The following is a 22,478-nucleotide window of genomic DNA, read 5'->3' as shown; positions in this document are numbered from 1 at the left end:
TACAAGCAACATGTAAGAAATATGAAATTAACTTGCACATAGCCATGCAAACATATTGCGCAACAATAAATCAGGAAGATGGTATTCAGTACTGTTGGCTCATGATATCAGACGAAGGGAAACTCCACCGTCGAATGACGAAACTAACATTATTCTGTTTTTATCCTTGGACTTGAAAAACTGGTTTGCAGGGTGTCAACCTAACTGTACTCTTTAATAAAGAGTACAGTCACTGAAAGAATGTTGCCTCGGGTTCAAATATGGGTAATTTGCCTTACAGCCTTATAGTTGTTTTATATATCAAGTGTCTACTGTATACACTTTTAAATAAGAGTTCAATTATTACCCCTTGTGTACGTTTATGCACGTTAATATTAGAAAACTACACAGAAAAAAAGGTATCTTTTGAAGAAAGAAATAAACAATTTACACTTTCTTCATGTCAAAATAAGAATATGTTTCAAATCACAACGTCACGCAGGTGTGGCTCCAGACACAAACAATAATCTCTACCGATACATTTCCTCATCGATAAACCAACTCAGTCATAATATTTCCAAAGTTCCTTCTGCATAATCTTATCACTCTGCCTTAGTTTCAGTTACACGGTTAATGTTTACCAACTCAACTCAACGAGCTGAACAAGCACATGTTCGACCGCAATCAGTGCAACTCGTGTGTGGGTTGAAGGATTAAATCAGAGTAAGAATAGAAGAAGAGAAGTTTCATTGGTACAGTGGAGCAGGGGTGGCCCCTCTGGAAATATGGTTGAAAAATAGTCACATTTTGTGTCTGAAGGATTTGATGTGAAAGTAGAGCTTTTATATGATGGCAAAAAATTAAAAAAAAAATTAAAATACCTGATTAACGTTGCGGAAATGTTCAAATGATAACAATATTGCAAAATTTAATTATGGTATTATATACTACTATCTTGTATACGACTTCAATCATAAAATATGTAAACATGTATATATTATACACTTTTTTTATTTATATCTATTTAAGAGACAAGATTAAAAATGCTATAATAGGAACTTCAATAAGTCATTCATAGATAATATCAGGTCTGGTATAGATATAAATATTGTTTCATTGATATAACTATATTCTTCCCACATTGGGTAAATTCAAGTTGTTTCAGCAGTAAATACACATAGGCGGACATACAGGACACGTTAAAAACAATAATACCAAGCAAAAAGTAAATAAATAAATGAGAATAAAATAGGAATAATAATGATAAATTAAAAAAAAAAAAAAAAAAAAAAAAATGCATAAAATAATATTAATAATTTTAAATATATATGATATTTAGCACACATTAGCGTTAAACAGCAGCTCTGTTATATAATAAATGATGAATGCCTCCAATACATGATGCAAGTGGTAACTTTCATTTTCTACTAAAAGAGAAATGCCATCTCTAGAAATGGCCATGTCCCTCCCGGATCCGGTCTGCAGGAGGCGTGTATCGTTGTAACAGGAAAAAAAAAGACACTCTCTTTGCAACTCACTCCCTCATTGGTCCACGAGTGATAGGAGGGGGTGGTGGGTTGTGTCATCGCTAGTATGAGTCTATAAATGCAAGCGAGGAGCATGCTTTGCTTAAGACGTCAACACAATGCAACGGTGGGTGAAAGTCTCTTCATTCAGTTGTTTTCAGAGGAGAATCCCCCTTTTGATCTGTCGATCCCTGCTTCCTCTTTCATGTGAGGAAGAAAAAAAACTGTCTCTCATGTGACTTGTTTTCCTCTCAGTGCTCCGAAGCCACAGTTTGCCAGCTGGCTCATAGAGCAAGTGCAGACGGGAGAATACGCGGGTTTGTACTTTGTGGAACAAAACAAGTTCAGAGTTCCCTGGAAGCACAACTCGCGCAAGGACTGCAATGAGGAAGACTACAAAATATTCTGGGTAGGTGCTTTCGAAAGAAATTTCTTATCTCGCGATGGCTTATGTCGTTCTGTTTATACCCTGCCAGACATGTCAGTGATCCAGTAAGTATCAGGTCAGTCTTGCTTAACTACACAGGACATTGCATTACCCTAAGAGTGGTAGTTTTTTTAATAATTTATCTTTTTCCAGGTTTATACATTTACCTTAAACAAATAGTTTTTTATGAAAAATGTGATCGTGATTGTGACACAGGAAGCGCTGAAACTATCAAAAACTAAAAAAATTAAACCTGGCACATTTTTTATTATGATTACTTTTTATGAAAACAGACGGTACAAATCATTGCACTAGACTTTGAGCAGGAAACGGCACAAGTTCATGACACAGGAATCTTTCAAATCTCACGTGACCCACAATGTGTTTCCTCTACAGGCGTGGGCAGTGGCCAGTGGCAAAATTAGAGAGTTCCCGAGCGACAAAGCCAGATGGAAGACAAACTTTCGGTGTGCTCTCAACAACCTCAACGACCACTACAAATTGGTCAGAGACAACTCCAAGAATTCGGAGGATCCTCATAAAGTCTACGAGATAGTCAAGAGTAAGGCTGTTCCATGTTCCGTTTTGATGACTTTGGCAATTAACCTCGTGTCTATTTACAGGCAGCAATAATTTCAATTTGGCCACACAAAAGTCTTACGACGATTTGGAGACGACTCCAGAAATCCACAGCTCACCTGTCGTGTTGTACCCGTCAGGAAACGAGGTAAAAATAAAGTAGTAAAATTGCCTTAAGATGCATCGATAAATCCTCTTTTCTTCTGAAACAGCTGAATCTTGATAAAGATTTTATGGCACTGCACCTCGGAAAACAACAAGGTGATTATTAGGGAAATAATTACCATTATAAATTCGATGACTGGGTGTTAAATGTGATCTTAAATGATTGCCACACAGATGACTGGACTGAGGAATACGTTTTGAACAACCATCCTGAAACTGCTGTATACCCCGATATACCTCTTCCTGAGAACAACGTACAAATGCCTGAGGACATCTGTTACGATCAAGGTGAGCCAACACTCTGCCATCAATAAGTCAGCCAACAATAATTGAATCATGTCAGATTATAAACTGACTTGAAGCTTTAAACAATGAGAAATCAAGAACATTTTTTATTGTAATTACAAAGAAAGGACCAGCAGAGTTTCCAGTTCTGTGTCCCAATCCTTTCTGATGAAAAATGATGTGTTATGTTGCCATTTTATGCCCCCTAACAACTACACAAGCCGTAAATTATTTCATTCCAACGGTTCCTTACAATTACACATTTGGATAATTTATACCATCAAGGTCACACGTGGTGTTTAGTGCTTAGAGTCCAGTTCTTGGCGCAGACATCCCCATTTCCCCGGATTCTTTTTCTCACACATGGAGCAGACAATTAAAATATAAACATACAATTATAATACTGCCATATGTGGCATAAGTACATTTGATAAACATGCCTCAAATTCAAAACTTTTCCAACAAATTTTCCCTATCAGTTTGTCAATGTCAACAAAATATGTATATCTTTACAATTATTATTGTTATATTTTGGGGGGGGGAACCAAAGACATGCCTTCTCTGAATCAGATTGACAGAAGTATGGTGTGTTGAATGAGGATCGACTGTCAATGGTGCATTCAAAAGCGTGGGACAAGATAAATCCCAAAAAGAAAAATCACTGAGGGAGCAGACGACATATATAGAATAATACGATTCAACTTTCTATTGAAATTACTTGTTTTGGCTTTTGTTTTTTTATAAAATATAAGACCAAGACCCCCCCCAAATCCACCACCATGAAAATGAAAAGGAATTAAGAAACCCCTTTAAAATAAATATGTGTTTATATTGAATATGTATTTTACATCAGCAGATAGAACTTGTGCAAAAATATATTTCTAATTATTTTTTCTTTGTTCTTTTTAGAACCAGTTCAACCATTAAATACCCAACCAAGTATCAACGACCTTGAGATCTCCATTCACTACAGAAAAACGCTAATGAAAAGGTTCACAGTGAACGCTGCACGTGTCCAGCTTCACTATTGTCAGGAAGACCCCAAGCTGAACGCCGTCTCTCTCTGCTTCCCAAACACCGATAGCCTGGTCGACCACAAACAGGTAAATCTTATTATTCCAGGAAATGTATATTATCTAGGTTGACTTGACTTTGCGCATATCTCGTAATGCCTATTTTCTGCTCCTTATTTAGTTTTGTAACTAATCTTTTATTGAAATCTAAACCAACAGAAGTAGTACCTCCTACTATATGATGACGACAACATGATAATCCTCAAAATGCTATCTGCCTTTTTCTCTTTACATTGACCTCTATTGTGGACAAATACATGTGTTTTACCTCTACAAAGAAGAAGTATTTGTGACCAGGATCACAAAATAACTGTCTCAAATAGCATACTTGCGTACTCAAAGTTAGTATTTTAGTGCGTAAGTGCGTCTCAATTCTTAGTTTTATTTAGTGTGCATGGCGCACTAAAACGGCCACAAAAACGGAAGTTATATATATATATATACACACACATACAGTATATATACACACACAGGTGCATTTTCAGCCAGCAGTTAACGTCTTCAGTGCTGGTACCAGCGTTAATATCTCTATCTGTCGAGAATTTGCGTACCAGTTAGTACGTACACTATCCTGATGCATACTAACTTCTAGTATACTAAGAGAAGTATGCGATTTGAGACACAGCTTAAGTGTGAAAAGAATTGCATGTGAGCAAAATAAATCACTGTTGCTTTCCTTCCATGATTCTCCACACCAGGTGGCTATAACCCAACAGATCCTCGACATCATACAGAGAGGTCTCTTCATAGAGATTCGTGAGACAGGAATCTACGCAGTGAGACAAGACCGATGTCGTGTGTTCGCCAGCACTGGTGACCCCATGGAGGCTAACCCTGATCCTCAAAAACTGCCACAGAACTCATTGGTTCCACTACTCAGTTTCGAGGAGTATTTGAATGGTGGGTGTTGATCGTTTACATGGCCCTGATTCGAAGTAATATATACACACTTTTCTTTTTTCAGAGCTGAGAATGTTTAAAGAAAATCAAGGACGATCACCTCGCTACACCATCAACATGTGCTTTGGAGAAAGCTTTCCAGATGGAAAACCCTTGGAGAAGAAGTTAATTGTTGTGAAGGTAGAATACTTCCTTCAGATATAGCATTAAGTGAGTGATAGTGGTTTGCCCAAAATGTAAATGTTACTCCTTTTCTACTCACCCTCATGTCAACAAAGGTTTATTTTCAGAGTAATCTGTTCCTTTAGCAAGCCATAGCTACCTCTGGATGTGTCCCAAAATGTGCACTTCTCCGAGTGTACTGGTTTATAGTACACATTAAGATCTACCTGGCCAGTGTGCAAATTTTAGATATATAGTACTGTCTCAAATCAAACTCTTCCGCTACACACTTGCCGGAAATGCCTCGACATCTTCTTCTTCTACTACTTTTTAACACTGATCGCAACCGGAAGTTGGAACACTATCACATGGCACTTGACAGCGCTTTTTGCCAATTGAAACAAGTTGTTAAATTGTGTTTTATTTTTTTTATTCACGTAGCTTCCGTTTAGCGTCATCTACGTCACTAAGATGGCGGCTGTTAAGGCTGGAAAATGACCATCGATCCACACTCAATTTTGTCCATTTGAGTGCGCCAATTGAGTGCTCATTGAGCACTACATTTTCACACATTGCTCATTGTGACGCACTTCTGCACTCAAAATATTTAGTGTAAGTGCAGAAGTGCCCGGAGCTGTGTCTCAAATCGCATACTTAAACTTGGTATTTTTAGTGCATAAGTGCACTAAAAACACCAATTTAGTGTGCACTAAAACGCCCACGAAACCAACTATGGATCAATGGACACTTTCTACCATAAACTGCCGCTATCTTAGTGACGTTGACGTTGTCACTCCAATATATACACACTTAAAGATGCATTTTCAGGCAGCAGTAGGAGGATGACACCTCTTTGGTGCTGGTACCGGCATAAATATCTCAAACATTTCTTGATCCAAACTTGCAAAACGTGCTGCCAGCAGGTGTCGGCGATAGTGTTCCTACAACTGGTTGAAATCCTCGTTAAATAGTAGTAGAAGAAGAAGCTGTCACGTCATTTCCGGTTAGTGCAAAGCGGCAGAGCTTGATTTGAGACGGTACTATCTGTCGAAAATTTGCGTACTAGTTAGAACGTACACTATCCTGATGCATACCAACAGCATTAGTGTTTTCTCGAGACATTTACGCCAGTATCTGCTCCGAAGACGCGTCGCCAGTGACGTAGCTTCCGTTTAGCGTCATCTACGTCACCAAGATGGCGGCCGTTAAAGGGTGGAAATTGCCCATCGATCCACACTCAATTTTCTGGCCAATTGAGTGCTCATTGTGCACAACATTTTCGCACACTGCTTATCGAGACACAATTGTGCACTCAATATTTAGTGTGCCGAAGTGCGCAATTTTGACACACCCCCAAGTCCGCTGTCCGCCATGACACACTGGGAGCTCTAGCGAGATGTAGCATGAGAAGCCTTGTAGCTTCTGCTACCAACAAGCCTGAACTATAGACTTATTAAAACATTTTCAGAACAACTTCTTATGTCGAGGCTTCAATACATTTGTCTATTTGGATGACGACGACGTACAATGACGTACATTTTTGCCTATAACGCTGAAAATAATCCTAAAGACGAGCCTTAGTTAATGAGTAGAAAATGAGTGAAATTTTAAATTTAGGTGAACCATCCCTTTCGGAAAAGTTGGTAATAATCAGTCGATCGACTCCACGTGTTCAATTGGTTATAATGTTGTGTTCTTAACTTATTCTTTGGCCTTTTCTAGATCGTCCCACTGATCTGTCGACACCTGTGCGAGAGGGCCCAGATGGAGGGAGCGTCCTCCCTGCTCAACGAGAACGTCAGCCTCCAATTCTCACACAACAGCTTCGAAGATTTCCTCAATTCCTTGCTTATGTGAAGAGAATTCTTTCGGAATACGTTTTTTTTTGTTTTTTTTTTAAGGGTGTTTTCCACGATGCCGTTAAAATGTTGCCGGTAAAAGCCACGTTGACCACTGAAAGCACTTTTAATGACCAAGTCCCCCCATTTGTGTTTCCTTGTTCTCTCACCTTGACTATGATCAATTCCGTTGTACGACGAAAAAGCTGTTACATTTACAAAAAAAAAGAAAAAAGAATCCTAATATGTGTCTCTACTGAAGATGTTTGCTATATATGGTGTCACTCCGTTTTGTTAATGATACCATGCTGGGTATATGCTGCACGTTCTCTGGCTCTGTTTGTGTATTTAATAAAATATTAATCGCTCGCACTCGTCATGAATTACTTGGATAAACTGGAGATGAAATACAAGTGTCTGAAGCAGATTCTTATTATATGTTTGTAACAGTTTGAATCTCGACTTTAATTTCCCAGCGTCCATCTTACCTGGGGTCAAAGGTTCAGTTGTACGTCACTCCAGCCGTTTCTTGTTCGCCAGTAAACCTTAAATATATGATTGGAATATATTAGAAACGAGTCAAATGGTCGAAATACAAGCGTGTGTTTTGTTTTTACTTAACTTTTTGGCATTCAAAACTTTACGGCGTGTCGTCATTTTTTTTATATTTGGCGGTTTCTTGACTACCTGCTGGCCACGCCCCCCTCTGAAAGATACTACGTCATACTTCGTGGAGGATGTATATTCGATTATTCAGAACAATATATTATCGTAAACTAAACAGTTTTGCTGTTCAAGTCGAACGTACTGACGTACACACCTGCGTTCCATCTTTATCAGCGGCTAACCTGTTAGCATGTTGCTACAGTAGTACCGAGATGAAGAAACCCGGAAGAAGCTAATGGGCGGGGCAAAGCATTCCGTAACTCTGATTGGCTAGAACACACACACCTATTACTATTAAGCGGGTTGAACTTTAATTATTTAACATTTTTTTATTGTTTTAAGTAAAAACCGAACGTAATTTTCCATTTCATTTTGAATTAACAACCAAATAATAAATTATTTGATAAACAAAAGCAGATGTTATATTCTTTAACATAAACAGTAAAATAAAAGTGACGTAAATAGATTAATGCAGTCAATTAACGTAAGACAAAGTATATTGCAGACGAACAGTATTGCAAACAAACATTATAAATCATTATCCAAGATGTAGGAATACACCATTTTAATCCAATTAAGTCATTTATTAACATTAGTTCACGGTGTCTTCATGAATGAAGCCACAGTTTTACGGCGTCGTAATTGTCCAAATAATAAATGGTTAAAACGTCAGAATTTTTACGCAGAGAGAGAAGGAAAAAAAAAAAGCCAGAATTCAGTGCTTCACAATTTTAAAGGCAAAATGCTTTAAAACAAATGTCAGTTACAGTAAATGTTAATATAAAAATATTTCATAGCACCGTAATCGATAACACCCGCAGATGGAACCACTCCAGTTCCTGAAACTGCTTCAAGTGTGACATTTGAACTTTGCTCTGGATCTCCTTTAACTGACTGATCAATCAAATAAACAAAGATTCAGGAAAAAAACAAACATAAACCAAACGCATCATTCATGAGAACAGACATGAACTGAACATTGTATACAATCAAATCTGTACAAGAAAATGTAAAATTATTCTACTCTATAAAGATTGCATCAGAGTCCGTTTCAGGTTAGTCACACTTTCAGATATACACACTAGAAATCTTTTAATGCCACAATTCTTCTCGTCGCTGATTAACACACCTGTAACTTACCGCACAATAGAAATCACACCGTGTTCTCTCCCTTAAATCCCTCACTCTTTGGGAGTGTTCGGGAATTTCCTGCTCAAGACGAGACAACAACCAAGAAGAAAAACACTGGCTTTCAATCAGAACTATGATTCTTGATATAAAATAATCTTTGTAAAAAGTGACAAATGCAGCAGCGACTGCTGCAGCAGGGGGTCGTCATGGGCTGTCGGATATAACCACGGGTTCCGTGTTCGCCGGTTGGCTTTTCCCCGATTCGTCACTTTTCTTGTGTTTGCGAGCGTGTTTGTATTTGTCCACGTACGCTTTGACTAGATTTCCCACCTTCACTGGGTTGATCTCCCCACTCTTGCTGTGGCACACCTGGACATTAAAGGACACAAAAAGCCATTTTTACACATTTCCAATACTGTATACATTTCTCTGAATATAATTCATAATTAAATTAAAAAGGCTGATATTTAAAGGCAGTGGCAGAAAAATAGCTAATTATTCCTATGCATTAATATTTTAAAAACGAAATAAATCTACAATTTAATTATATTATAATACACTTCCTTACAGTGAATTCTCCATGAGTCTACATTTGTAGATTATATATATATATATATATATATATATATATATATATATTTAAAAAGGTTAACCACATTTGAATTTACATTTATATTTCAAGATCCACATTTTAATACTAATATGAAGCTAAATGAAGAATGGAAGGAAAAGAAAATCTAACAGATTTAGATGATTCAATTTGAAGGATAATATTTTGTTTATATATAAATTCATGTTTTAAATGGAGTAGTTACTCACAGGTACCACCTTTCACAACCATTTTGGGAGAAGCCGGGGAACTGATTTAAAAAATATATTTCATACATTTTAAGTAATTCACTTGAAATGATTAAAATGCCATAAATAAAACACCATGAACACTAATTTCATAATAATAATCAAGTCAAGATTACATGATCATCATCTTAATTTGGGCAAAGTAGGCAAATGTGATGCCGTGATTCTTCCACGGTTAATGTAAAAGAAAAACACTAAAATACACAAACTTGAATCAAAGTTTTAAAAAAAATAGCAACAAAACCTTGACAATATTAAGCATTATTCAACAAACTATTCAACCATTTCAGGTTCATAAAACACTGAAGAGCCAAACGTATTTTGTTATATTATATAAAAATTACTTTGCTGTGTGTGTTAACTTTTTAACTTATTTATATTTATACTTTTATATACATTCATTATTATATGCAATATTTAAAATGCAATTTATTTATTCTGTTTATACTATATTGCACTATTTTTAACTTATTAATATTTATATTTATACTTTTTATATACAAGTTCATTCTGCTGTGTTTATTTTAATAGTTGCCATGCAACGGAATTTCATTGCCAGTTTCACTGCTGTGGTTTCTGTGTAATAACAATAAAAGAAAGTCTAAAGTGTTAGAAAATAATAATATTCTTGACTTGCCATCTCATAAAAAGCCAGAAAACTAATGTGAACTAATTCACCTGCTGATCTTTGATTAAGACTTGTTAAATAAGAGTCAAAAAGCTTCAGACAAACTTAGACGGGACTCGACTTCTCAGCATCGTTAGCCTCCGGCACACATGATAATCCTACATCGTGTTTTTGAACCTGCATGTTCCACCAACGATAATCTCTATTATTAGGAGCAGCATGTTCCTCATACTTGTCATTGCACCATTAAAGAATGTTGAGACGTGGAACACAACACTGCGAGGACACGTGACCAGATCAAAGACATCAGTGTTTGACGACTTCACGACCATAACCCACCTTCTGGACAGCTTTTCGTAATATATCTTTATACTCCTCCTTGTTGATGTCTCTATTCTGGTAGAAAGGTTTGATGGCCAGTTTCACTTCTTCCACCGCTCGCTCCTGCATGTGGAGCTTTTTTAGATACTGTCGAGAATGAGAAGGTCAAAAGGAGTTACAACTTGAACTAGAAGTTCTCCATCCATTGTTAGTCACCACATATTGTTGGGACACATCCCCGTCTGAAGCCTCTCCGGAGGCTGAAGCTGCTGGTGCACTTTTCTTGCCAGGTTCACTTGCCGGAACAGAAGCGCCTTCCTGTGAAAAAGTCAGGAATTTGGGTGAAAGAATATAACTTTTTGTTATAGTTCCAGAATCATGGTTTTGGTTCTTGATCTGTCTGACACGTCTTGAGTGATTATTTTCCTCAAATATTGCTTTTAAGATTAAATATGCAATTTTTAAAAAATGTTTTAAAGTCTTCTTTTAATGGCTTTCTTCTCAAATACAATTCATATCATAAATGTATGTCTTTTGATTGTTAAGATAAAGGGAAATTAGGCAGTCATTGTTTTTAACCAAGGTCAAATGAAAATTATATTTAAATCCCAACTTTTGCGATATGAAAAATCGCATTTTTAAAATGTGTGATTATTAAATGAATTGTTGAGTTCAGAACTATGAAGCCTTTGGCACAGCAGCAGTCAAGACCGTTTGATTAAAGGTTTTTAAAAGATAAAACTAAAAATTCTTCCGAAGGGTGTTGACTTTATTTATTGAGAAATTGTGCTGATAAACAATGCAGCAAGATAAAACAGCTTTTTTCCTTCCTGTGCTCCTACTTCACAATCATCAATTTGTCATGAAAAAATGATAATTGAATAAAATTGATTTAATAAAAAACATCATTAATATATTTTAAACAATGAATCACTTCACAAAAATGTGGATGGATTAACACAAAAACGTCAAGGGTGTGTTTGTAAAGACGTGTTTCCCACTTTCATTTTGTCTGAAACTGCATTTTCAGTTTCATTTATGCAGCAGGACTTCCCAGCTCAGCGTTCACAGACGGCAAACAGCGCCACCCTCTGGTGAAAAACCGTTCTTACCTGATTGTTCTGGACTGCAGAGGACGTTCTGCGAGCTCCTTCCTGCTTCAGCTTCCTCTTATACATGGCCAACTCTGGCAAAAAAAAAAAAAGAGGGAAGTTTAGAATAAATCTTCCTTCAAACTCACAGAGCAGGACTTACTGCTGGTGGATTTCTCCGGCTGTGGTCCTTCTGGCTCCTGAATATTCCAGGTAACCCGCTTGACCTGAGACTTGGATTTGGCTGCCGACATAACCGACACCTGCTCTTCCTCTTTCTTCACCTCCTCTGTCGGCGCCCTGGGCTCCTCTCCCTCCGCAGGTTCGGTCTTCACGTTGTCCATGTCCAGGTTGAAGTCATCCTCCGAGTCCGAGGGCGGCTCCTGCTTCACCGAGACTGTCTGCACGCCGACCTCCGTGTGCTCCGGACCAGGCTGTGTACCAGGTGTGACCAATGAAGACAACGAGCTACCTGAGGTCTGGAAGGAGATCTCTGGAGAGGTCGGCTCCGTTTTGATTTCTAACTCGCACATTTCAGTCTTGATGGGGAATTGTGGGACAAATGTTTCCGTTTCCTCTTGTGTTTTAATCTCTTCTGCAACTGGAGAATCTGCAAAGATATCCAGCGTAGCTTCTTTTTCTTTTTTAATTGGCTTCATTACCTCTTTTTTTATTGTCACCTGGTCTTCCACTCTGCTCTCTTCCTTTCCAGAGGCGGAGACGTTGAGCTTTTGCACTTTAGAATCCATTTTCTCTGTGAGGGAATTTTGAGGAACATCTTTCTCCTTGTTGTCTTTAAAAAAAGGTTCCTTTGCTTGAGAATCTGAGCCTTTAACTGGACGCTGTTCTTTCCTTTTCTTTCTTTCCTGAGATCTGGACCTGGATCGGTGTCTTTTTTGCGCTTCATTTTTCCTTCTCTCCCTCGACCTGGACCGTGATTTGGATCGAGAAGAACCTCTTCTCTTCTGGTCTTTGGGAAGTCTTCCTCTATTGAGGTCTCTGTCCCGTCGGTCAGTCCTTTCAGGGCTTTTGTTTTCATGATTGCTCTTCCTCGCATGTTCTCTGCTGCTGGACCTTCAAACAAACACAATGTTAACACAATTAACGCTCTGGTCACAAATAAAACAAAACAAATGGTGATCTTAGGAAAGCGTATAGATCAGTGAAATCCATTAAGAACCAAAAGCAATTCAAGTTTAGAGCAGTTTTTTTTTTTTAATTTTTACAGTTTTCAAAACATTTGTTTATTATTGGTCATAATTGAAAGTAATGATCAATAAGTTAAGATTATTAAATGCAACTTTTAGGGATTAGCCTCCTCTGATAATTGTTTCTGTACATAAGTAGTTTTATTTCTTTATTATTCAATTAAAATTAAGTTGCTTCAATAAAAAAAGTTATATTTAAATTGTATCTCTTTATTAATCAACTTTTGCTTTGATTGAAAATCCTTTTTAATTTTGTTTTGATTTAATAAATAATTTTATTTTCCTTGGTCAAATAAACTTTTGATTGAAAACTTTTTAGCTAGTACTTATTATATTGAAAATGTATTTTTTGATTGAAGCAACTTTTTTGAAAACTATTTCCGTACGTTTGTAGCCAAAATATATCAAAAACGGATTCCAATATAATTTTTTTAAGAAGGTATTATTCAAATATGATGGTACTACTATTACCACGTATGTTTTGAATATTTTCAAGTGAGTCCTAGAAGGAAACCCATTCAGCTGTTAAATACCAATGATGTTTCAAACAACTTGTAAGGTTATCAAATTAAAACTATAAAATACAAAAGGTGACAATATTGGTCAAAAATTAACTCATTTAAAATATATACATCATAATATGGAGGTAAAGAAGCACTTTTCTAGTTTTTAATAGAATCATCAAAATACTTGATTTAAACAAGATATTAGTTTCCATTTATATGTCACTATAAGATATACTTGGAGACGCATTGGTCTTAAGTGTGTGGATCATTAATGTTTCTATTAGGACTGTTGTGGTGGCAAGAACTCTCCAGGTACCTCGATCTCCTCCTACTTTTCGACTGGGAGGGAGAAGGAGACTGTCGCTCCTTTTTCACATTCTGCTCAGGAGAATCGGACCTGTTCGAGTGTGGATGAGGTCTCGTCTTTCTTTCTCTTGATCTCGACCTCTCGGGTCGTTTCTTCTTCTGCTCCTTTCCAGCATCTCTCCTTCTGCCGTGACGATCTCGACTTCGGTCCGATTCTTCCGAGCTGCTTGAGCTGGAGCGTCGACGCCTCGATGGAGCCTCTTTTTTCACGGTTTCCTTTTTACTGTTCGAGTGTCGGTGTTGGGACCTGGAGTCCGACCCGGTCTCCTTCGGCGGCACATTTCTGTGGACTGAGCTGGACGATGGAAGGTTGTTCTTCGAGTTTGAGGGTGCAGGGGTTACATCAGTTTGTTGCTTTTCCTCTTTAACGAGAACTTTCTTTTTCTTGTCCGACCGAAGACTCGAAGCGTCATCCGTCCTTGCTTCGTCACTCTGAGCCCCGACGTTCTTCTGCTCCTCCCGTTCGTCGTCGCTCTCTGGTTCCAATTTCACCCTCAAGTCTGACGGGATCTGTCGAAATGTTTGCGTGGAAGTCGATTCTTTCTCAATCTTGACTCTACATTCCGATGACCTGCCTCCACGCGCTTCATTTTCCCCTGAACCTGTGGTCCGTGTTACTTCCTGTGAAATTTGGACTTCCTCCTCTTCGCGTTTAAAACCTAGCCTGCTCCTCAGATCCTCTTGGTTGAGAGACGAGGTCGCTTTTGACGAAAAAGGATTTGCGCTTTTGCTCTCCTGCTCCTCGTCTGAGCTGCTGGACTCGGACATAGTTGGATTAAAGGGATCATAGATATCGTTCTCTTCTAATTTTACAGCGGAAGCAAGCAAGTTCTGTTTGTTTCTTTGAAGGAGTCTCTTTTTCGCCTCGTCGGCCTTTTCTTTCCTGCGTTCTCCCGTGCTGTTGCCGTCCGACGACGACGAGGACGCGCTGCCGAGCCTCCTCGAGAGCAACGAGTTCCCGCTGGAGTTGATCCGGAAGCTGACGGATGAGGAAGACGATGAGGTGAACGAGGAATGGCGTGGCTGAGAGGAGGAAGAGGAGGAGGAGGAGGAGGAGGAATAGAATGAGTTGGGGAAGGTCGACGATGATCCAGCTCCGTCCGACCTGGAGCTCTGTCGACCTGCCCCCCCACGTTGATCCACATTCGCCTGAGGGATTCTGTCTCCAGCCAGAGTGTTCATGAATCCATCAGGTCTGCGATCCGCATTAGTAGTCGCGCTTCCTTGCTCTGAGCCGCTGCTGTGATCCCTTTTAAGTTTTGGTATCCTAGGAAGCTCGGAGACATCCACCCACATCGGTTTTATTTGAGCTTTTTTAGGCGCAGACGTGTGCTTCGCCCTCGAGCCCGTCGACGAGGACCCGGGGTTTCTCGTGTGTCCGTTGGCCGAGAAGGGCCTGCTGGAACTAGGCGCATGAAACCCGGGTCGAGGTCGGACTGGCCGTTCAGGGTGGGCGTGGTCGAGCGTGGAAGGCAGGGACGGAGGTAAGACGGAGGCGCTGTTGGAAAAGGGCCTCGATGGTGAGCTAGAGCTTCCAGGAGAAAAGGCACCGTCTCTGAGGTTTGGCGTCAAACCCGTGTCCATCTGAGAGCTGCACTCTCCGGAGCTGCTGCTTTTACTGTGGCCAGGGTTGAACTTTGAGGATAGATCTGCTGAAAAAGAGGAGAAATAGACATTTAAAGCACAAACATGCACTTTTAAATAAAAAAAATGATTTCCCAGCAGTTAATGTTGTTTGATTTGATATAAATTGAGAGTGCTCAGTTCCTTTATAGAGTTATAGGCCAAAATTTAGGTCTATTTCTAATGAACCCCTTTAAATTTAAGACCAACTTGACGCTCAACTAAGTGGGAGAAAGAAACACTACATAAAGGGTTGAAGGACCATTTCGCCCCAAATTTTTATTTAAACAAAAGATTTCAATACACTGAAAAACCTTTCAAACCCTTCATTTTGATTTAAAAATTTCCTAAGGTCATTTCCAAATGTCGTAACTAAACTGTGCCAGAATTCCCTCTTTCCCATGTTGTTAAATGAAAAAGCACAGCAAGCGAGTCCCAGATGCAACCACTTCACCGTTTTGTTTTATAAGTTCCGCTATTGGGATTGATCATCAAATTGTATATTAATTAAACGAAAAAAAATGTTCCCAAATATTGAAAGATTTGAAACTAACATGAAATACTACTAATCATTTGTTCACATGTTTTGCCTTTTGAAAACATTGATTTAAAACATTTTAGTACTAAAAAAGGCCTTTTTTGTATTCATGAATAGAATGCCTTTTAAAACTTTTTAAGGATCTGATCGAATCCTTGAAAATATTTCCAGCATGACATGTATGTTTTGCTCTTCATCTTATATTCATCAATAAAAGTTGTTTTAATAATTTTTGTGTAATATTTCTGGAAATTTCTACTCTCAGGTAAAGAACATTCCCAAATACCAAACATTTTATTTTAAAGAAATGTATACCAATATAAGTATATAAATCTATAAAAGTGATAAGAATTGATGTTGCACTTATTTGGAATTATATAATCCTACGGATTTATACATATACCGAAGTCACAAAACGGGACAAAAGATGAACTTGCAAAGTGTAATTATAGCATGACAATATAAAAATATGATGTTAATGATCAATAAATCTGAATATAATTCAAAAAAGGTACGGTAGGTAAAGGTAAGTTCATATTATATAGAAGCACATTTCAATGTATTTCAAGGCACGAGAAATACTAACAAATAATCTGAAAAAAATAATTTAAAAGTGTTATTCAAAATTTACAATAAAAGCTGTTCTTTGTCAACAACTTTCTTAATCCTAAATCTAAGACGAATGTCACGCTGTCACAGCAGAGCCCTCCGTTAATGTGTTGGTGTCGAGGCAGTCGTTGACTCACTTAGTTTGGTTGCTTTGAGGGATCCATCCCGGTTGATATCAATATCAGCGCTGTCCATGAAGAGCATATTCTGTCCCGTCAGGATGCTTCCAAGAAGGTCTGGTACAGGAGCTGCCTCCACGACACTGCTGGACTGAGGGAGGTCCAGACCTCTTCTGGTGTCATTTCAAAATCAGCCGTTAGTGAATCAACCGTCGGTTATTAGTTACAAATTGATTCATTAGGAGATAATGGTGGTCGGAGCCTGTTGCCGACAGTTAACTCACCTCGTGGCACCAGCAAAAACGGGGCGAGCCACAGGTTGATGGGAGCGTAGAGCGGAGTGAGAGATTCCTCTTCTTTTAGCCTCGAGCAAACGTGTGTCACGACCTTGTGGCTCGTCTTCCTCACTGACGAGGTCCACACAACAACCCCCATTAACAGACGGACATCAAATACAATTGAAACACTAAGAGGAAAAGATCGTACTCATCGGCGAATGGATCGAGATCGAAGGGGTTCCCGTAGATGGAGAGGGAAGGAGCGCCAATGCCGGCTCTCATGTTGCTCAGCGTGTTGTCTGACCCCCGAAACACTGAGGGGGTTGAAGATGTTTTTGCTGGCTTTTTTGTAGCCTGGAATAACAACAGGAGATGATTTTTTATTGCCACATTATTTACTTTAAAAATCAAGTCAATAGGTCCAACACGAACCGTTTTTCTGGATCGTGTCCTTCTGACTCTTCGCTTCGTCTTCCTCCTTCTCGTGCCGCCCGTTTTTACTTTTCCACCCTTTGCTGAAGAGGATTTACTGCTAGTGGTCTTACGCCGCCTCGCTGTCAAACACAGAAACTTCTGTTATTATATTCACACGTCAACTACTACGATTATAGTACAGTTGCTGTCGCTTTCTGGTCAATATCATTTATAAAAGGTCAGTGAAATTTTGTTACAAGTATAAATAATAGTTCAACTTATCTCGGTTTTCTTATATTCACTTTTTATCTCGATTACACAGTCAAAAACATAAAAGTATTTAAACACTTGATAAGGGTAATGTCTTTTAAAAAAAATCGAAATCCATAAAAAAATGTGACGTACCAAGATGTCTTTTTCTTCCCTTTCGATCTAATATATCATATATGTTTTTGGTTTAAAAATAAGAAAAGAGTTATATTTTCATTTTTCTGCATTTTCAGTAATAAAAGTTGTTGTTACTTACAACAGAAAACGTTTATTTGTGAATATAATGACATCCAAAGTAAATCAGTTTAGATTACTTCTTCAACAAACCTCAATCGGTCATTTAAAATGACTTTGCATAATTGTGGTAAAAAAAAAAAGAAAAAAGATGAAGTTAAAGTAAGACGTAAGAAGTAAGTAAGACTGATGGTAACAATTAAAATCATACGTTTCAACTTCAAGATGTATTAACTTAAATTCTTATTTGATTTAATCAGGCGAGTTGTTTTTGTGGCCTAAGGAGATTAAAACTCCATTTCAAGGTGTGTGTAAAAAAAAAGATTGAACTGACTGTAGTTATTTCACAGGGATGCAGCACTTTTGAAATAGCCAAGATATTGGGACAGGATCATAGAACCATCAAGCGTTAGGTTCGGAATAGTCAAAACGGTTGTAATAAATGTGTTGAGAAGGAAAGACACACATTCTCAGCCAAATATTTGAGAAGAACAAAAGTGAAGCTACCAGGAACCCAAGCTAATGTGCCAACAAACACAATATCATGGTCCATGGACCAGTGGCTGGATCAGTGAGGAGCTCAGAGCTCCACTAGGCTCAGATATAAGCGAGATGTGTTGGTGTACTGTTGGACTGGTATCATTAATAATGAGCTGAAAGGTTTATTGTGAATGTGTCAAGAAACTATTAAGACTCCATGAATGGTATGGAAGGCAGTTGACAGTTGTGATAGACTTTATTGGTAAAAAATAAACAAGTGAGATGAGAAAATCTTTGTTTTTAATTTAGTTGTGTAATAGTTCTGCACACTAATAGTTGCCCAATAATTGTGCATACATCGATATTCTCAGAAGAATAAGACAACACTCAATGACCAAGAGCACTTTAGTAATAAAATAAAATTTATAATAATTGTGCACAAAATTATTAAGACTTCTGAAAAATAACCCTTAAATAAAGACTGACAGACCAATTTCTTATAAAAAAAAACCTTTGCTTGAATTTTGTTTTTCTCTTAATCAATAGTTATATCCGAATCAGAAACTTTAATTGCAAACACAACATGGGAACACAACAAAATAAGCTATAATAAAAACACAGAACCAAGCACCAAGGCAACCAATCACCACAAGACATTCCTATGTTGTGTTTACAACACTGGCAATAAAAGTGTCTGATTCTGTGGCACCTACTCATCGTGTTCCTTCTTTGTGTTTGTAATAAGTCAAAACGATTTAAAAGGATAACAAAAGGTCCAGTTAGTTTTTCTAAGTTAGTAAAACAATATCCTCCATCATAAAAAAAAAAAAAATTAAAAACAACAACCGTATATTTAAGATCATGACAGCTTAATGAAATATTTAAAGACATTTTACAGCAAACAGTCTTTTTTTCATGCCATTAACACTTGACAAGTTTACCTGTTTTCCGCCGGCGTCTGGTGGGGGCACGCGGTGTGAGATCTCGGACGTAGACGGCTGTGTTCATCCCGGCAACAACTGCATTGATAGTATCGTCAAGCCAGGAAGACCGAATTAAATATGTCGGCGCCAACTGGAAAAAAAAAAATTAAAGAAGCTTATAGCCTACTTTGATCCAAATATCTTTATGCTTGTGTCGTCTCTGGGTCGCGGTGAAGGACCTTCACCACTGCATAGGCATTTCTGGTCGTTCCAACTTGACCCAGAGACAACACAAGGGATACCACAAACACACTTGTTTTCAGCCCACCTTGACCCTGAGATTACCCAAAGGGTTAAGCACACTTTTGTAATGAATTAGTTCAACGAGGCAAATCACTTCAACACATGCAGAACAGGTGCGACTAGTTCAGTTTCAGCCAAAACTTGGTGGTTATCGTACGTGATTAATAAGAAGTTGGTCATCAGTGTTAGCATCTAAATAAGATGTGATAAAAAGCCAAGACAGAAGCATCACGCTTCAAACCAAACCTGCGACGAGCGTGCCTGAGTGATGCGATTGCGGTTGACGTTGGCGCGGACTCTCTCGCTGTGCTGGGTGCGGGCGATGGCTCTTGTGGGCCGAGCTGCATTTGATTGAGAGGGTCTGCTGGACTGGTGGGCAGTGGATGGCACACTCTCCGTTTCACTGGCTTCTTCAACAGATACTCCTTAATTTAAAAAAAAAGATTTTAATTCACAGTGTGAAGAAATTTAGAAAACTTGAATGGGACATTAATGGTATATATTTTCAGAATTTAAAAAAAAGGGAAAAAGTCGTACTCAAGTGATTGTTGTTTGCAATGCACTCCGGACAGAACCATTCCTCAATCGGAACCGCGTTAAGAGGTGGTGTGAGACACTCCATGTGGTAACTGCCAAATCAAAGCATAAAATTAATTTAAAATTATTATTTAGAAAGATGAACGATATCTGACAAATAATGAGGCAAGACTGGAAAGATGATTGTACATTTTGTAAATAAATGTGCATATTGTAAAGGGTTTTGTGAAATACATTTTTTAAAAACCTACCCAGCATCGCAACCATCGCAGAGCAAAAGACGATCCTCTCGATCGCTGCCGCCACACACCTCACAGTTAGTCTGCTCTAGGTCCACGTTTACAACCTCCTCCTTCACATCCTTCACTGGTTGTCGCACGGCGATCTGATAAAAAACAGGATGGAAACGCACATAAACAAAGACTGAATTCAGGTTGTGAAAAGTAAGATTTGTACTGTTAAAACTTACCATTTCCTCCACTTTTCCTCCATAATATTTCCTCGCGTTTAAGCTGTTGAAGACAAGACGGTCCACGGGGCAGGAATTTGCACTCTAAAGAGCGGAAAACATAAAGATTGGCTTTAATGCCATATAAAATAAAATGTGTGTTGTAGTTCATTGTCATGCTTCCTATTTTTATTACCATTCCTTTTACTAATACAGTTACATAAAAGTCAAAAACATTTTTTTTCTCCTTTCAAACGTGCCAAAAACTCAAAATTACAGAAATATGCAAACTCAGATGAGACATTTAAACACAATGAACAGGAGATCTCCACATTAGATGACTGCCTTAGACATCAACCTAAGAACTACTTGAGGCCAAATTTTAAGTAAGTAATTTATATTAATAGAGCGCTTTTCTAGACCAGGGTCACAAAGCGCTTAAACAATCAAAAAAATACTCAACAAATATAAACTAAAAGGACCAAGATAACACCGAGAAAAACACTGCTGTCCCAGAAATTCACGAACAACAGTGTTGTGCAATGACCATAGTGCAATGACAGAAGTGCAACAACAAATTTGACCAACGCAAATATGAGCATTGCTTAAAGAAGAAGAGGTTATAATAATAGATATACTGTTATGACAGAGCTTCTGTGCAACTCAATGCAATGTTGCATAATATTTATTGAACATTAAAGTCCTTTGTATTGGATTTGAGAGTTAAAAATGAAGGACGGCATCAAGACAAACTCACCTTGCTCCATTCTAGAATGCATTCAAGACAGAAGTAGTGCTCACAGCTCTCTGGCGTTGCGACGGGCTGATCGCTGAAAGAATTAAGGCAGATAGGACATTTATCCGAGTCCTCGTCTGAACTCATCCCCGCAAGGCTGGCCGACGTCTGGCCAACCGCTCCCTCGTCCGCCTTCAAATCTTCTTCCTCACTGACATCGGAATCTACAAACAAATTCATAGTTGGGTTTTAGTTACAAGAAATTGAACATTATCAGGAGAAATTTATATTCATTGAATTACCGTCTTCCTCGTCCACGTCTTCATCTTCTTCATCGTCGTCGTCGTCGTCTCCCCCACTGTCAGATTCTCCCTCGTCTTCATTTGACTCATCTTAACAAACAAAACATAAGGTAAATAATTGTCGTACGACTTTTGTCAAACATGGTGTGAGCCTGGTACCTGAAGACGACCCGAATACAGCCCTTTTGGTTTTACTGAAGGAAGAACTTGGATTTATGAGCTCGTCCTGACTGTCGTCCTCGTCCATGATTTGACACCAAAACTGCTCTGAAGACATCAGGTTATGGTTGAGATTCAAGCGACGTCTCAGTGCATTTTGAGTCAAGCTAACGTTCATGCAAACTGAGCTGAACAGATCTGAGTAAACAGGAAAACAAAAGTACTTTTCATCTGAACGCATTAAACCCCCCAAAAAAAACACGATTGGTGTCACCTTGAGAACATTAAAATGTGTTATATATATATATCAAAAGTGTTGACATTTATCGAAGGTTTTATGCTATACAAGAGAAGTTAGCTAACTCGCTAGCATACATTGGGCTACATTTGTAAACAAAGAAGGCAGCGTGAGACCAATTTGCAATTCTTTAAAAACAACCATTTTAAAAAACACTTTGACGAGGGAATACATACAAGATTCACCGGGAGGAACATGAGAATGACATATACAACTGTTCTTACAGTGGTGTAGTAAAGAGGGCAGGTCCATGCAGAGCGAGGAGCTAATGCTAAATATAGCCAATACAAAGTGTGTGCACGTTCACGTATCCCTCCATAGAGATCCCGAATGGAAAAAAAACGATGTCAGAATAACTCTATTATTATTTGGAGTACAGTACACTGACACGTCGCTGGTTTCGCGATCTTTAACATACCCTAAAACGTGTTTTGATTTCTAGTCTCCACGGTTGTTGAGTGACACCACCGGCTGCGAACCGACGGAAATGGCCGAAAG

General features: G+C 38.4%; 2 protein-coding genes and 1 long non-coding RNA gene across 9 annotated transcripts in view; 1 reads left to right on the top strand and 2 right to left on the bottom strand.

Annotated features, from left to right (window-relative positions):
* The window catches only part of LOC148073652 (uncharacterized), a 30,792-nt gene extending 23,149 nt beyond the window's left edge, over positions 1–7,643 (bottom strand). The window contains exons 1-2 of the long non-coding RNA XR_015712076.1: positions 7,557–7,643; positions 7,423–7,479 (exon numbers count right to left, since the gene is read on the bottom strand). This is a non-coding gene — a long non-coding RNA (uncharacterized LOC148073652). The remainder of the gene's footprint in view (positions 1–7,422; positions 7,480–7,556) is intronic.
* irf7 (interferon regulatory factor 7) lies at positions 1,572–7,302 on the top strand. 2 transcript variants are annotated; one of them, XM_087797302.1, is made up of 10 exons: positions 1,572–1,632; positions 1,761–1,914; positions 2,329–2,494; positions 2,556–2,659; positions 2,724–2,768; positions 2,850–2,964; positions 3,871–4,064; positions 4,733–4,934; positions 4,999–5,114; positions 6,819–7,302. In XM_087797302.1, the coding sequence occupies exons 1-10, from the start codon at positions 1,625–1,627 to the stop codon at positions 6,951–6,953; spliced, it is 1,239 nt and encodes a 412-aa protein (XP_087653428.1). In that variant the 5' UTR covers positions 1,572–1,624; the 3' UTR covers positions 6,954–7,302. The 2 variants fall into 2 exon arrangements, with proteins under 2 accessions (XP_087653428.1, XP_087653427.1); XM_087797301.1 differs by having other exon boundaries at positions 2,724–2,772; positions 2,851–2,964.
* A 463-nt stretch (positions 7,644–8,106) lies between the features above and the next one.
* On the bottom strand, positions 8,107–22,478 carry phrf1 (PHD and ring finger domains 1). Of its 6 annotated transcripts, none has more exons than XM_087797395.1 (19): positions 22,205–22,466; positions 21,683–21,790; positions 21,524–21,613; positions 21,243–21,445; positions 20,507–20,590; positions 20,289–20,422; positions 20,038–20,129; positions 19,747–19,925; positions 19,216–19,348; positions 17,309–17,430; positions 17,085–17,230; positions 16,883–17,005; positions 16,617–16,771; positions 13,660–15,361; positions 11,793–12,703; positions 11,651–11,724; positions 10,755–10,856; positions 10,557–10,685; positions 8,108–9,100 (listed from the first exon to the last, which is right to left on the bottom strand). In XM_087797395.1, the coding sequence occupies exons 2-19, from the start codon at positions 21,768–21,770 to the stop codon at positions 8,936–8,938; spliced, it is 4,632 nt and encodes a 1,543-aa protein (XP_087653521.1). In that variant the 5' UTR covers positions 21,771–21,790; positions 22,205–22,466; the 3' UTR covers positions 8,108–8,935. The 6 variants fall into 6 exon arrangements, with proteins under 6 accessions (XP_087653520.1, XP_087653521.1, XP_087653522.1 ...); XM_087797396.1 differs by having other exon boundaries at positions 16,617–16,768; XM_087797394.1 differs by having other exon boundaries at positions 8,107–9,100; positions 13,660–15,358; positions 17,085–17,430.

The sequence above is a fragment of the Callionymus lyra genome, chromosome 8 (assembly GCF_982586985.1).
Source record: "Callionymus lyra chromosome 8, fCalLyr1.hap1.1, whole genome shotgun sequence".
NCBI lineage: Eukaryota > Metazoa > Chordata > Actinopteri > Syngnathiformes > Callionymidae > Callionymus > Callionymus lyra.
This window is presented reverse-complemented; position numbering and strand designations above follow the sequence as displayed.

What these genes read in the sequence shown, in the direction of transcription:
- irf7 (XM_087797301.1), top strand. An exon ending in AGTCTACGAGATAGTCAAGA is followed by an intron (nt 2,495 to 2,555) that starts GTAAGGCTGTTC and finishes GTCTATTTACAG; the next exon opens with GCAGCAATAATTTCAATTTG. An exon ending in GCCTGGTCGACCACAAACAG is followed by an intron (nt 4,065 to 4,732) that starts GTAAATCTTATT and finishes TCTCCACACCAG; the next exon opens with GTGGCTATAACCCAACAGAT.
- phrf1 (XM_087797391.1), bottom strand. Translation starts at nt 21,770, where the DNA reads ATGGACGAGGACGACAGTCAGGACGAGCTCATAAATCCAAGTTCTTCC. An exon ending in GAGGAAAAGTGGAGGAAATG is followed by an intron (nt 20,423 to 20,506) that starts GTAAGTTTTAAC and finishes GTTTTTTATCAG; the next exon opens with ATCGCCGTGCGACAACCAGT. An exon ending in CTCAGGCACGCTCGTCGCAG is followed by an intron (nt 19,349 to 19,746) that starts GTTTGGTTTGAA and finishes TTTTTTTTCCAG; the next exon opens with TTGGCGCCGACATATTTAAT.